Raw genomic sequence first — 15134 nt, forward strand, 5'->3', positions numbered from 1 at the left:
ACACACACACACACACACACCGTGAGGAAGTGGTTTTTTCAGTACAAACACTTGCTACCAGGCAGCGTTTGCTGTAACTTGCCCCTGGGGACCAGCCTTGTCCACAGGGCTAAGTCACCAGGGCATTAACTCGGCTAGGGCTCAGGAGGGGTGCAAGCAGGGCTGGGGGCGAGTCTGCACCCCCGGGTAAGGCAGCGAGGAGGGGAGCGAGGGGAGGGCCCCTCTCCAGGAGGGGGTTTCTTTCACCGAGGTGCTCTAGCGTACCTGGAGTGAGGTTTTCCCAGAGGTTCACAACAGCGTGTGCAGAGTCCAGCTGCACAGCCACCAGTTTTAAAAAGAAAACAACAACAACAAAATAAATTACATGGAAAAAAAAAAAGTCAACCTCTCCTTATCAAGATTCAAACGAAAGACGTTTCTTCGGGTCTCAGCCCAGTTCAGAACCCTCTAAAAATGGAAGCAAGCATTAAAAAAGGGCTTAAACTTTCTGCAGGGGGCAAAGCAATGTGGCAGTAAGGGGGGGGGGGGGAAGCAGATCACAAACTTGCTGCCCAGCACTTCAAGGACAGCACAAAGCCCTCCCCCGCCCCGTTTAAAGTGCCAACCATTCCACAAATGAACAAAAGAAACCCCAAAAACAGAGAGGAGCAACCCTTCTGCCCCTTTTTTCAATCACCATTTCCAAATGATGCTCATTTCCTTCACCAATTCACGACCAAGCCCATCCCTTTGGACATGTACTCAGTTCAAACCGGTTTGTAATAGTTTGTTTTAAAAAAAACAAAAACTGACACTGAATTTCCCAAGCCACTGCGAGAGGCTTCCACCAGAGCTCCGGGAGCCAAGAGCACAGCACACACGTTTTGCCTGGCCATCAGCCTGGAGCAGAGAGCCAGCTCTGCTCACCAGGGCCAGGGATACGGGGTGTTGCCAATAAGGTCCTTTTACTTGTCTCAAAGTCACCTCTGAATCCCCTGAGATGGGAAACAACGTGGGGAAGAAAGTCCTCTCTTGGCACCCCCAGGGATAAAATATCACTGAAACAATAATGCAATAAAAACCAAAACATAACCACACCAGCCTGCTGGGTTTATAAAAAAAAATAATGAACTTCAAGACAAAAGAAAAAAAAAATAACCTAAAGGAAACTAGCCAGCGTTTTGGGCCTGGAAACTGATTCACTTCTTCAATGCTCAAAGTCCAACAAGGAACAGACGGCAGCGATGCCAACGAGGAGAAAGTGCATGCAAGATGCAGCTCCCTAAGAGACAGCAGGACACCGCTTCCACAGCAGCACCTGCAGTGTCTGCTGCTGGCCAGGGCAGGGCGGCGGCCTCAGGTGGGCTCTGGAGACAGAAGCAGGCTGCTCCTTCCTCCTTTGCACGGCTCCACCCTGGGCACCCCAGCCCCGGCCATGCTGAGTTATGCTCAATGACAAGGGCTGCCTTCTTGCTCAGAATGAGGGGTGGGAGAGCTAAAAAGCCACGTACAGACCAGGACCTGTTCAGTCAATAACAACGTAGAACAAGAAAGAGATACCCCATGAGATACACTTATCCAAAATGCAAGCAGTGATGTGCCAAGCTGCTGGAAAAGAAGCCAGAGACACTCCCAAGTTGGCCACAATGACATGATGGAGCAGGTTACCACTCTGCCAGCCTGGGAAGCTTTCTGTATGGCTCAGCTGATGCTCTTCTTGCTTTGCTGGAAAGAGATCCCTCCTCTGCCCACAGCGGATTTCACAGCATGCCTAGCTGCTGCTGTCCCAGTGCAGCAGACTTTTGCCAATTGGAGCCCAGAAGTAAACCCTTGGTTCCCAACTGCTCTGACAGTAACTACCGTTGTTTTTCATGTGAATAGAAGCAAAGCAGGAGAACTGAGCTGGGTTTGGTCTCTTTCCTGACTGATTTTTGCCTTTTCAAGTCCTGGTTTTTGCTGTTGCAACACTGACAGTGCCCTGGACCTGATTTCCAGCAGGTGCTGTATTGTGAGCAGCTGGACAGCCAGCTCACACTGCTACCTGCAGGCTGGGCAACAACACACGGTGCTGCTTGCATACTTCTCCCCTTGCACTGACCTGAACAGAGAGTCAGGCGAGGCCCAGCTTTCTGGCAGAGCCCCAGGAAAGAAGAAAAGCAGTCAGCTCTCCCTTTCCTGCACACACGCAGAAGCCCTGGAACAGGGCACCTCTCACCCAGAGCAAGCAGGAAGCTCAGCAGCCTGCAAGCAAGTGCCAAACCAACCAGACTGAGCTAACAGTTTAACACCAGCAAGTGTGAAAGAGCTTTTGTTTCAGACAGAATCAAAAGACCCAATATCTTTTAAACCAAACCTAAGTGTTCTCTGTACGCCTCATAACCATAATCCAAATTTAATTGCCTTTGAAGGAAAAGGGGTGAAAAATACCTATATCTTATGCACAGTCTTCCTAAAATACAGAAAGAAACCTCTTGACTTGAGGAGAGAAACTATCGAAACACAGTAAGCAGCTGTACAGCTCTGCCACACAGCCTAGCACCGTCCCCATACAGCCATCCTTAGCTAGCAGGGCGAAAAATATCAAGGCCCTTTCATTCCTCATCTCCCACACTGCCAAATTCCCTTTTCCAATATCTCATCTGCATGCATTCTGGCCACAGATAATCCTTTTTTTTTTTTGTCCTTAACAATACCTAAGAATTTGAACAACAGTGTGATCAGTTACAAGTCTTCCCTTGCTGATTGAGACAAGCCTGTGCCTGTGAGTGAGTGCACACACACGTGTATCAGAGGAGGGCATGTCCTGATCGTGCCAGGAGCGTGCCCGTGCCATTACTCAAAATGCATGGCTGCTGAGTGCTACTACAGTACACTGGCAAAAGAGGAAAGGATACTACACAGAAATAGCTTACAGGCTGTGAGTCGCCATACAGGAAAGGCTGTAGGCACAGCCTGCTGACAGCCCACGGCTGGAGGCTGCATAGATCCTCATCTGCAATTCACCTGCCAGGAGAATCTATGAGGGAGAGCTGAAAGGGACTGACATCACTGCTGTTCACTGCAAGGAACACAGGCAGCTGAAGTGTCAAACAACTGCAGAAAAACCCAAAGAGCAATTGAAAGATCAACCAGAAAGGTCTGAACCTTGTTGGAAAAGTTCACCCGCCATGGAGCAGGTAAGAACAGCTGCTGCAGAGAGAACAGTGGAAAACATCCATTCCACCTTTGAAGGCAAAGGCAGCAGGTTTATCTTTCCCCACAAGCAGAATTTCTCTCCAGCCCCAGAAAGAACCAGCTCAGGCATAGATCCCTATGAGAATCTTTTCACAGTCCAAGAAGGGCAATTCCCTTCCTAAGCCAAAAAGGAGGCATTGTATTCCAAGATCCAACAGTGACTATTTGCTGAATCAGTCCAGCAAACACGGATTACCCTCCTGGAACAGCAGAAACAAGCCTCCTCCAGGTAAAATCTGGAACCTCTAAAGTGCTCCCGCTAATGCTAATAGATGAACACTGCCCTTCCATGCCCAGCAGTGGAAGGGTGTAATACAGTTAGTGGTATAACAAGCACTAGCATTTAACCATTCAATCAACTCCCATCTGGATTGTGGTAATTTTCTGAAATGCACTTTTGGGAGATATTTCCTATGAGAAAAAGATTTTTGGGGTTTAGGAAGGTGAAGTGTACACTGCTGCATACCTTGTTCAAGAAAATTGTTGCCTTGGAAAGTGATGCTCCCTTGCAGTCAGTGGAATAAAGCATCCTGCAAGTACCTATTTCACCGTATCATCAACAAGCAGCTCTTGGTTTGGTTAGAATGGTTCCCCCCCCCAAAGTGGTCTAAAGAGTTCACAGTGGCATAACCCAATGTTTTGGGGAGATAAGTTGAGAAATCCCTCGTTGGAAATGGATGGGTATAGTGAGGGATGGAGAACAACAACATCCTCTAGGACTAAGGATAAGTCCAGCAGACACTTCACGTCTGTTTGGAAACAGAGGGAGGGCAGGCACTGGAAGAATTGAGAAGTGAAGGAGAGTACTGCCAACACAGGGAAAGTGCATGATCTGGAGTGGTCTCAGAGTAGTTCTGCAGTGCAAACATATGGGAGGGGTATGGAGAAATCCCTTCTGGAATGCTGCATGAAGAGAGGTAAAGGTTGGCATCCATGTGGCAGCGGACTGGGTAGGGGGCCCATTTCCAGCAGCTCTACCCTGTTCTTCACATTTAGTGGGTTTCAATCACCACTGGCTCGTAAACTCCAGATGAGACCCTGAGGAAAAAGAGAAGACAAGAAAGCCAGGTTATTTTCCTGTTACTTAATGCAAACAAGTTTGTGTTCCAAGCTTTCCACTCGCGAATGCTACCTTTTAACCTCATTCAAAATACTGACAGGAACTAGTAGATCTGGAAAGAAGTCAACCCACGTGACAAAAACCAGACAGCTACACAGCAAGCTAACACTACAGCACTTGAAAGAGCTGGGATGAGCACAAATCCTTTTAGAGAGAAAGGGCTTGGGGGAGTATGCTGTGCAAAGAGCAAGCATTCCTGCCTCTGCTCCCAATTTTGCCACAACTTTGCGTTTGCTATTATTGTTTTTCTTACTACAAAAGGTGCTATAAAACTTAAGAAACACATCTAGTCAATATACTGTAGTGTTATTGTGGCAAGATAAGTTTTACCCTCCAGAAGTCTTTATCGAGAGCACAAGCCCACTATACAGATGGGCAGGGAAAAGGGACAGTTGCATTTCTGCTGCAGTCCAGCAGGAGGCAAAGCTCCCTGTGGGTGCAGAAGCAAACAGGAACCAACCTTTACCACTGTGTCCTTTTACTTCTCACTCACTTCTGTTCTTGGATCTAAAAACTAGGATCAAATTATCCCGCTGAGTTTCCGCTGAGAGCTGCATTCACACTCCAGTGCAGCTGTAGACTGTCACCAGAGAGATCCCAGGGGTGCGAATGTGGGAATAAAGCCACCATGTAGCACATGATGTTTAGAAATCTCTTCTGTTGCAAAGGTGAAAGCTTTCTGCACACCCAGAGCTAACTAATCTCTCTGGAGCCTGAGTGTCTGCAAGCACTTCAGGAAACCTACCTGTTTCCCAGCTGAATACCACTCAGTGTAGTTGTTCCATCTCTGCTCACAAACAACCGCAGGTTACTGTCTGCAGGGAGAAAAGGAAGGAGGACATCAAAGTTCAGAACTACTGGTGGTTGCCAGGCACTCCTCTCTCAGCTGCATTACAGAACGTTCAGCATAGGAACAAACACATTTCTACGAGTCCATATGCACACACTAAGATGTACCCATAGCAATAGGACCCCTAAGAGCTCTTCTTGATTTAAAAGGGAGCCTTGCATACAAATCAACCATAACAACAAGCTAAGAAAAAACAGTACATTTTCCCCTCTCACCCTTACATTTAAGCTACTGTTTTATCTCTGCTGTGGTCTGTAGAAGAACAGTAGCATGCACTGTTTGCAAACGGATACACAGCTCTCAAATCCTCAGTTTACAACCACAGAAACACCTAGCAAGCACTGGAAGAAAATTCCTGTCAAAAGAGGGGAGTATACACAGACCAAATTTGGCTCTGTACAATGTTGGCAGCTTTGCTAAGGAAACAGCCAAGACTTCCTCTCTGAGACACATCCTCTCACCTTCAGTATTGCTGACATCTGTGAAGTCCTGACTCTGCATTATCTTCTCTACTATATCATCTGCATCAATCCTGGTGTCATCCACTCGGGTTGGGTGACTCTCCACTGAATCCTTTTTCCTTCTGGGGAAAGAAAATCAAGGGGGAAAAAAATCAGCCTTTAATAATGGACTCTTCAATACTCTTGTTTCTATGAGGAACAGTCCTGCTCCCAGCAGCTAATTCCAACCTACTGCTGCCCAAAGCCCAAAAAGATTCCATCTCAGCTTCACAGAGAAGGGGCTCTGCACCACAGTAACCTACCGGGAGGGTCTGTCCAGCAGAAGAGCTGGTCTGGGGGGGCGAGGTGGCTTCTCTAGTTTGTGGTCCCGCTCGCCCTCAGGGCATTCCACCGTCATGCTCAGCCCTCCGGATGCGCTGCTGCTGGTGGAGGTATTCCGGCGATGGGTCAAGTCAGACATACTAGAGGAACGAGAGTGCTCCGTGCTGTAACCTGCAAATAAATACAGCATCATTACAAACCACATCTTCCCTGTTTCCTGGGAGCAGAGTTAACATGCAGGGTAGATTCTGCTCTCATATACTGAGGTCTATACATACATCTATGAACTCATAAGTTCATAGTTCATAAGTTCATAAGTTCATAAGGTTGGAAAGGACCTATAAGATCATCTAGTCCAACCATCCTCCTATCACTATCTCTACCCAACTACTAAATTAAATCCTTTAGCACCTCATCTAAACGCTTCTTGAACAGCGCTAGGGATGGTGCCTCAACCACCTCCCTAGGCAGGCCATTCCAGTGCCTGACCACTCTTTCAGAAAAGAAATGCTTCCTGAGGTCTAATCTAAATCTTCCCCGGCGCAACTTGTGGCCATTCCCTCTCGTCCTGTCGTTATTTATCAGGGAGAAGAGGCCCACCCCCTCCTCACCACAACCCCCCTTCAGGAAGTGGTAGAATGCAATAAGGTCTCCTCTGAGCCTCCTCTTCTCCAGACTAAACAATCCCAGCTCCCTCAGCCGCTCCTCATAAGACTTGTGCTCCAGACCCCTCACCAGTTTTGTTGCCCTTCTCTGAACACGCTCCAGGGCCTCAATGTTCTTCTTGTAGTACTCATCTGTAGAAACTAAACAGGAAGCTCTGATATTACAGAACTAGATAAGAGATAAGGCTGTAAGTGACTCTCACAAGAGCTTGCTGCAGCAAATAAAAGGATGGGGCCAGCGATGGCACAACCATGTGGATCAATAGTTACCAGAGATCTTGGACTGCTGGCTGGCATAGCTGGAGTTCCGTGAGTGCCCTGAGTGGAAGACTTCCTCTGGGCTGGACAGATTCTGATCCGGTTCCTCTGGAACACCTGCTGAGAAACGAGGCTCTCCAGTTACACCACATCAGTACTCTGCCTGCTGCCTTAGCCTAGATGCTGATCCTGGGACACTAGATTAAGGAAAGTGAAAGTCCACTGGTAGAAGCTTGTACAGACTAGCAAAGAGTTTACAAGCACCTTGGAACCTGGGATGACAACAACGATCTCCTCTGTCAAGTTAATAATTAATTCTAGCACCCAGTGCCTGAATTAACCTTGGCCTTGAAGAATCTGGAAGGACAGTGTTTGGAGGTTAATACTTATAACTACAGACAGCTAACAGGATGAAAGCATAAAATGGCCACCATCAATAAAGTATTACAATTTCTGCTTGGGTGCTGCTCCTGTTAAGGCTCTTTTATTGCTCCTGCTATTATTTGGGAGCCCACACATTTTAAATAATATCTGAGCTTGATACAGTAACTTCAGGATAGCTCTACTTCTCGGCCCTTGCCCCAGCTTGCCTCTCTTGCAACAAGTTTATCTGAAAGCCTGCAGATGTAACATGTTGGCAAGCTTTTTAAGAAGAGCCCTTGAACACTGTGCTGTCCCTGAGGTTATGTGACTGGAGCGCTATTTTGGTGCAGTGTCTGCCTGCACATTTAGAGTGCACCGGGAAGAAAAAGGGCAATGGGAAAACACAGTGTCCTTGAAAATGGGCTCATACAGAAGAACTCTGCATCAGCAGCTGGATCAAGGCCATCAGATCTCAAACCAACCTCTAAAACCTTCAAAGCCTTTCTAGAAGAATAGCTGAGTGGAGAACAATGGTTAAGTGTCATTGAACACAATGGAAGGCAGAGATGAACGCAATACATTAATTATTAAATCCTCAGGAAAAAGAACAAATTGCTTTATCTCCACTAACAGAGGGACGCATGTGGCAAAGATTCATGCTGCTTCTCTTCAGCCCCACTTACCCAGAATTCTGGTTTTTCTCAATTTTCTTAAATGAGTTGAGAGCATTGAAAATGGGTTTCAGAAATGATGAAACATTAAAGAGTTTCTCTGCTTGCAATTGCTGGGAAAAAGGAGAGAGAGCATCCATGCAGAAATAAGCACTGCATTCCTTCAGGATGGCATTCCTACCTGAGCTGAGAATGGTTGCTCTTGGCTTGGTCTGACGCAGAGAACCAATTGTGGCTGAACTGCTGTTGCTGCTTGTGGTTCCCTCACCCTTGCAGGTAAGCTGCAGGGTAGAGTCCTGCCCTGGTATGGTGATGGATTTGGCGGTGGAAGGTGGCCTGTAATCAGAAGAGAAGTGTTACAAACCATGAGGCAGGGACTGGGGATTGCCCCACCACTGGGAACTCTCAATTAGCCAAGAGGATCCCCCCCAGCCTGCCCCCACTCTCACAAGGAAGGAGGGAAGCTGGCAGCCTCTCTGACCAGCAGCACAGTAAAATGTTCGCCACTCCCTCCCCTCTCCTACACACCACCCCCTTGCTATATACAATATTTAGGTCTTCCCCACCTCAAAATGCATCTGGACTGCAGATGCAGCATTTTACAAACTGCTGATTACAAGGAAAAGCAAGTTTCTGATGTAAATTAAGGCAAAAAGGGAGCACTCAATCATTTATACAGGACAACCTCACTATCCTCCAGGAAACTATCCAGAGCTGCCCTTTTCCCCCAGCATGTGTTCCAGCAGCCAGTCAGCCTCACAAACAGGAACCAGTTTGCTTTTGTCCAGCCCTAAAATTCCAGCACCCTTCTGTTATATTTTTCTGGCTCAGGTCAGAAAGAAGTTCTCAATCCTCCCATCCCCCTACGAGAGCACTTTTACAATGCTTAAATAACCTTTCCATTTTTTATTTGATGATTAAATTTATTTTCAGTGAGACTAAAGTATTTTTACAGCTGTCAAAATTATTTTTCTGGTTATTCTGTGTGCTCCCAACATCCCTTTGTAAATGCTGGCTCCAGGATAGAACTGCAAGTGCCTGCAGCCCCCTCCCTTCCTCCAGAAGTGTTTCTGGGTAGAAGCCATGGCATGTGCAGCACGGCAAGGTTAATACTCCTGTTGGAGCCCTAACTTTCTTACAGCCTGAAGTCTGAACTGCAACTGATGGATTATATTATACTTTTGAAGTGAGGAGTGAGAAAGAAAAACTTTTTATTTGTCTCACTCGGAACTCTGAGGCCAGTGAGGGTAGATGCTACATGAAGGTATCTTTCCAATGTTTTGGGAGAAAATACCAAAGACATTATAGCCAGAGAGCTATAGAGGTTTCAGGAAAGCCACAGCATGCCTTCCCCATGGGAAAACAAACTAACAAAAAATACTAAAACAGAAAACAAACAATAACCACCAAAAAGCCTCCTCCCTAATTGCACTATCAGTGATTTACAAGCAGACAGGTACTTCAGGGACTCTGTTTCACAGGTTAACAAGGCCCTTACTGCCTTAATCAAGCAAGCTGTTCCTGCAGCAGCTGCCATGTCAGGCAGGCAGCCTGCCCGTGCTCCCCTCTGAACGACACCCAGGAGAAGCTGTCTTTGCTGCAGAAAGCAAGTGCTCAGTGAGCACATTCGGGAGTGATTTCCCAGCACAGTTTAATTCTTGCCTAATCCTCTAATGAGTGTCATTTCTCAAAAGCACTCCTGATCAAGTTCTATTCTACATGCAAAGCTTCCATTTTTAGGCATTTGCTCATCATCACCATATAAAGAAAAGAAATGGGATGACTGCAAAAATCCTTTAAGAAAATAAGGAGGTTTGACTTTGACTGACCCTGCTTCCATTAAATAGATATTTATATTCCATTCTGTATAATTTTCAGGCAAAGCAGCAGAGGTTTGCTTCCATGCTAAAAAAGCAGCAGGTATTTTGGTCAAATGTTATTGTCAGACATTATTTCAATTTATCACTGAAACTAATCCTGGTAACCTGGACTTAAAACATCTGTCACTATTAAAAAGGGTTTAAGATGCTCAAATTTTCCTCCCCAAACAATGTTTTTTGGTTTTTTTTTTCCCCAGAATCAGATGGTACTGCATTTATGGTTCAAAAGTGTCTCTGCTACACTGTGAAAAGGTATTCACAAAATAAAAATGACACCAAGAGGTACATGGCACCTCATAACAAAGCAAGCTAACGTACGCGCTTCAAGCTAGCTCCTAAAATTAGACCACACAGCCTATAATATTACTGCTACAAGAGATGACCTTAAGGTAAAGCCTTCATCTCTCACACTGCTGGAGTCAAAACAAAACAATCAAATCAGCACACAGCAGTCCTGTGTGTATGGCAACACACCTCACTACTGCAGGCTGGCCTGGACTGCAGAGCCTCGTAACCTTACAGTGCAATATGAAGGCACACATTACTGGTATATATTTGATAACTGATGCCCCAACAATTGTTAGAACAACTGAACTGCATCACAGCTCCGCTGTATTTATTCTTTCTCATGGCAATGGATTTAAAAACAAACAAACAAACAAGACATGGTGACAGCTTCTCTACTAATCAGTACAAATTACAAACTACTTCTTCCCCCCTGAAGAAGAACAGGGGATTAAGATGTTTCAGCTTTGCAGTATTTTTGTTGCTGTTTCTACCCAACATCTTTATCTTGCATGGAATGTGCTAAAATACATTCATTTCCAAGACTGTTTTCTTCACTGACCTTTCCCTTCTCATAGGTCACTGAAGCCACCCCCAGAGCTATGAGAAACTCTGTCCCTCATGCACGACACAAAGTTTGTTAAAACTCACTGGTTTCCAAAACTTAACCAGCATTAAGAAAATACTACATGCAACCAAGCCTGTATCTTTCCCTGGGAAAAAAATAACAACACAAAACAAGGTGATGTCCAGTGCAAGGAATCCAGAAATTCAGTTTGAGTTTAAAAGGGAAATTTAAAAAACTCTTTACCCTCACATCACCTCACAGAGCAGCAGTGAACCCCCCCCCCCCCAAGAAGCTTTTGCAGGTCACCCCATCTCCCACCACTCATAGATGTTATCACTGGCTTTGAAATCCAGGATTCCCCTATCCAATAGCAGATTCTTGCTTTTTATAGCTGGGAAAGCAGAGCAGAGAACCAATCAACCAAGAATACAGTCAGGTTGTGCTATTCTTGCTGATTCAGCAATCTAGATCACTGCCTTCAAGCTCTCCCCTGTATTTCCTAACTTCAAGGACACCTCGTTCCTCTCCCTAGCAATTTCAGTTTCCAACAGAAAACTAGAAAAGCATGTGGTGTTCTGGTCTCCCCAGAACCAGAGTAGTACTCAAACTCACGTTTTGAAGCAGGGGTCCCCTGAGAGCAGGGACATTCCAATCGTGACCTGGAGAGAGGGAACAAAGCACATCATCAGCCATACTGCTGACAGCTTCCTGCTTCAGGTGGAGCCCATGGGTTAGGTATAAATATTAGCAAGACCTACGTCCTCTCAAAAGGAGATCAGCTTCAGCATAATTTAGCAAGGTATTTCCTCCCTCCCCGAGGGCTGGCATCAATATCTCCAGGTTGCAGTGGCTCAGCAGGACAGCAGGCTGGCAACCTGGCAATGCATTTTCTCTTTTCCCCTCATTCATGCTTTCTTTGATGACAAAGAATGATATTGAGGCTTATCATTTGGCCAAACAGATGCCAGTGTATCAAAGAGTGACTCTGATAACGACAAGCTTCCTGAGTCAGACCACCAGCATAAAAGCAAAACCCAGTCCTCATACATAGCAGGATCTTCTTCCAGGCCCAGCACATTACCCTGGTGTGGTCTTTTGGAAATGAATAGCAGGATTTCCACTGTGGCAGCACCAGTTACCATACCTTTAGGATGGAGTTGTCCTGTCGTGTGTTCTTAGTATCGTATCCTTCCAGCAAGCAGCAACGAACAGTGGATCCAGAGCCTGCAAACTCCGCCAGATTTAGATCAGCAAAGCCCAGCTGCCATCAAGAAAACAATGGAGGGGAAGGAGAGAGAACAAAAAAATAAAAATAGTCAAATAACTCAATAGAAGAGATACATAAACTAAAGAACAACAGCACTTCTGTGCATTAGGGCAGAAACACAAGCCAGTGCACAAAGAGATGCAGCTGTAAAGACCCTCTACATCTGAGAATGGGAAGGGACACATTCTCCACACCCAGCCAGGTGACTCAGAGGGACATCAGCTCTGTGCAAGTAAGGAAACAGAGCAACCGTGGTGCTGGCCAGGACAGTGTTAACCAGCCTGTAGCTGTTGCATAACCAAGGACATGGATGGCATTAGGTCAACGATGTGGAAAAAACAGAATCACACATACACAAACACGATAAGGTACTCTTTGTATTGGGCCATCCCAGAATGCAGTGAAGCATGAGAACCAGGAGATGAAAGGATATTGTTACAGAAGAAAGCTGACACTGTCCTGAAATATGAAACAGAGCCTTGCAGCACAGCAAGCTGGAAGTCAAGAGCCATGCAGCGATGCATGAGTGTTACTGCTACAGATGTGGCTGAGGAATTCCTGCATCAAAGCTTCCTCAACACCTCTAAGATTTAACTAGCAAGTAGAACACTTGATAGGCAGAAAAGAGATTTAGCTGTGAGCTCTCTAAACTTTCTTTAACAAAAAGAAAACAAATAAGAAAGGTGACAGGAAGTTAAAGATTATAGGCAAATTCAAAGAGGGTACTGATGTCTCTAGAGTAAAAACACAACGATAAGCTTTACTTATCTGCTCTAACTTCTAGTGTAGCAATACAGTGCTTTCCCAAAAGAAGTTAGAGCCTTCTTCAAACTCAACAGAAGTCAGTTGAGCCCCATCTAACCTAACCAGAAGAGATGCTGTAACCCACATTTGGCCAAACAGTCTCAGCACAGAAAGTCCATGTCACTTCAGCATACAGATCAGCTGCCACAAGAACAAGGAGAGAAGGTGGAAAAGTAAAAGCTCAGATCTAGTTATTATTCTGTACATTAAGTACACTTCTCCTGTCCTGGTGTTGACAACCTGAATGACACAGCTGAACCATGAGCCTCAAACTGTAGCTCCATGCTAAGGAAATGTGGCACTCCCACCTGTGGACACTGATGGGAGTTTCAGCACAAACCACAGACACTATTGTGTGAACTCTGGCTCCCATTGTTCCCAATCAAAAGTTTAAGCCGCAGCCTACACATGCCTGCACAAGAAGTACGATTCGAGGGATGATAGCAACAAGATTAAGATACCCGCTTTGCTTCCTCCATCTCCCTCTGAAAAGGGAACAAGTGCTGACAGCAAAGGAAAAAAAGAAAAAGGGTGGGATAGAATAGGAACCTTTCTTCCCCAGAAGAAAGAAAAAACCCACTAACTCCACTCCCTTCTTAAGAATTCCCTTAACTCATGTGTTTCTCCAGTCCATGCTGTACATCTCTTCCTCCTTCTCTTCTTCTCAAGGGTTATGTTTCATGCTGAATATTCAGCAATAAACAAAAACAAAAAATGAAAAAAAAACCAAACCAGTGACTTTCTAATCTTTCAGAGATGGAGAGGAGAAAGCCACACACTGAGCTGCAGTGCATCACAACTGGAGGACGGAGGAGGTTCTTCTGGCGTGGCTGCATCATACAGCATGGCACAGAAGAGAAGTGGCCATGACCCTGATCCCTGTTCCTCCATCAAAGCATTACAGAGTGCCAAGATCCTCTCAGGGACAGACACCTAAGCAGCGTGGGAGAACTCTCCACCAACCCACACTGTGTGCCAAGGTCAGGCACTCCTCTCAGGAAGCAGACTCCCAGTATATAGAGGAAGGATCCCTTAGCAAGAGGATGTTTTCAGAAGTAACCTTTCCTAATAGCTTCCTCAGTTTCCCAGCCAGCTGATGGTGTTTCTTCCAGCTTGGGAAAGAGTTTCCACTTTTATCAGTCCTTCCTGTTCGCTTCCGCTCTATAACCCCTGACACTGAAGTGAGAACAACGTCAAAGCAAAAGGTGCACGAGTCTATGGAAACTCTGCCTCGAGCACAAATAGCTCCAGCACCCATAGCCCCTGCTGAAGTGGGAGCAGGTAAGGGTGGGCATATCTACTCTTTCAGCTCATCTGCACTCCCTGGACAGGCAGCTCCTCAGGACGGAGGAATAACCTCCCCTGTGTGAATGTAGTGGAAGAGAAGCTGACGGCCCCAGAGACATTGTCCTCATCAGCCACAAAAAAGGAACAGTATGGATAGCAACACTGTCCTCTGTGACACAGCACTATTAAGGTGCGAGTGCAGCCCTCCTCTCAAAGCCTGTTGCATCCATGGCCCCAGGAAGGACATAGATTGGAAGAAACTCTTACACAGTTGTGTGACCCAAACATCTGTTTATTAGAAACTAGCACCAGTGACTCATTTTCAAACAGACATGGATTCAGGCTCTGTGTGAACTCTGCTTTTAAGCCAACATTGTCTCTTGTTCCAGAACAAAGAGAAGGGGGTGGCATCCAGCCCATTGTTTCTCCCATAGCCTGAGCAAGAACATGAGGAGGATGGGAGTGTAACAGAACATAAAAATAATGCTTATTTCTTGTCTCAGTGTCTCCTGTGCCCTGGGAAGGCAGTGACTTCTGCTGCAGGTTTCTGCCTGGGCTCACAACGCAATGGAGTGCCCATTCCTGCTGTAGCTGGGGAGAACAGAACTTAATCTGTATTTCTTCATTAGCAAGACATTGCCAGAAGCCAGAGAGTTCAGATCTGACTCAGAACTTCCTTAAAGCTTGAGGACACACAGAACATCTCCCCAACCCCCCTCCCAAATCCACATCCAGTGCAATCTGGATCCTGTCCCTGCCAGTAAGTTTTTTTGGAAAATCACTTAACTCAGGCCTAAACTAAGAACCAACAATTGCTTCTCCAGACTGCTTCACACAGCAGCCATGCTACTTTGACTGTTCAGCCACTGCTTGACAATGGCTTTGCAGCTCTAAGAGCACACAAGACAGCCACCACTCTATTACATTTGCCCTTTCTTTGCTCTTACCTTGGAGTAGGTTTTTCCGCCCTTCAGCTCCTATAACGGGAGACAAAACAAACAGGAAGAGCAGCTATTACATGTGCTGGGGAAACAGGGGGAAAGTCATTACTCAACCCTGGAATTTGCTGTAAGGATCTCACAAACTTCTGTCTCTCAAGGGTATTAACACCCTGCTCTCTG

At 46.0% G+C, this 15134-nt stretch overlaps 1 protein-coding gene across 4 annotated transcripts in view; it reads right to left on the reverse strand.

The window, feature by feature from the left end:
* Positions 1–2667: 2667 nt before the first annotated feature.
* EEIG1 (estrogen-induced osteoclastogenesis regulator 1) overlaps positions 2668–15134 on the reverse strand; it is a 32092-nt gene continuing 19625 nt past the window's right edge. For 3 of the 4 annotated variants that reach the window (XM_065737599.1, XM_065737600.1, XM_065737598.1), the window contains 9 exons: positions 14961–14990; positions 11800–11916; positions 11268–11314; positions 8104–8258; positions 6901–7008; positions 5947–6136; positions 5645–5766; positions 5079–5148; positions 2668–4251 (listed from right to left, as the gene is read on the reverse strand). In XM_065737599.1, the coding sequence (XP_065593671.1) occupies positions 4206–4251; positions 5079–5148; positions 5645–5766; positions 5947–6136; positions 6901–7008; positions 8104–8258; positions 11268–11314; positions 11800–11916; positions 14961–14990 (885 nt within the window). In that variant the 3' untranslated portion in view covers positions 2668–4205. The remainder of the gene's footprint in view (positions 4252–5078; positions 5149–5644; positions 5767–5946; positions 6137–6900; positions 7009–8103; positions 8259–11267; positions 11315–11799; positions 11917–14960; positions 14991–15134) is intronic. The other variant, XM_065737601.1, reaches the window with a different exon arrangement.

Source organism: Cyrtonyx montezumae, unplaced genomic scaffold (genome assembly GCF_038088225.1).
Source record: "Cyrtonyx montezumae isolate F1298 unplaced genomic scaffold, pur_monq_1.0 scaffold_20, whole genome shotgun sequence".
Classification (NCBI taxonomy): Eukaryota; Metazoa; Chordata; class Aves; order Galliformes; family Odontophoridae; genus Cyrtonyx; species Cyrtonyx montezumae.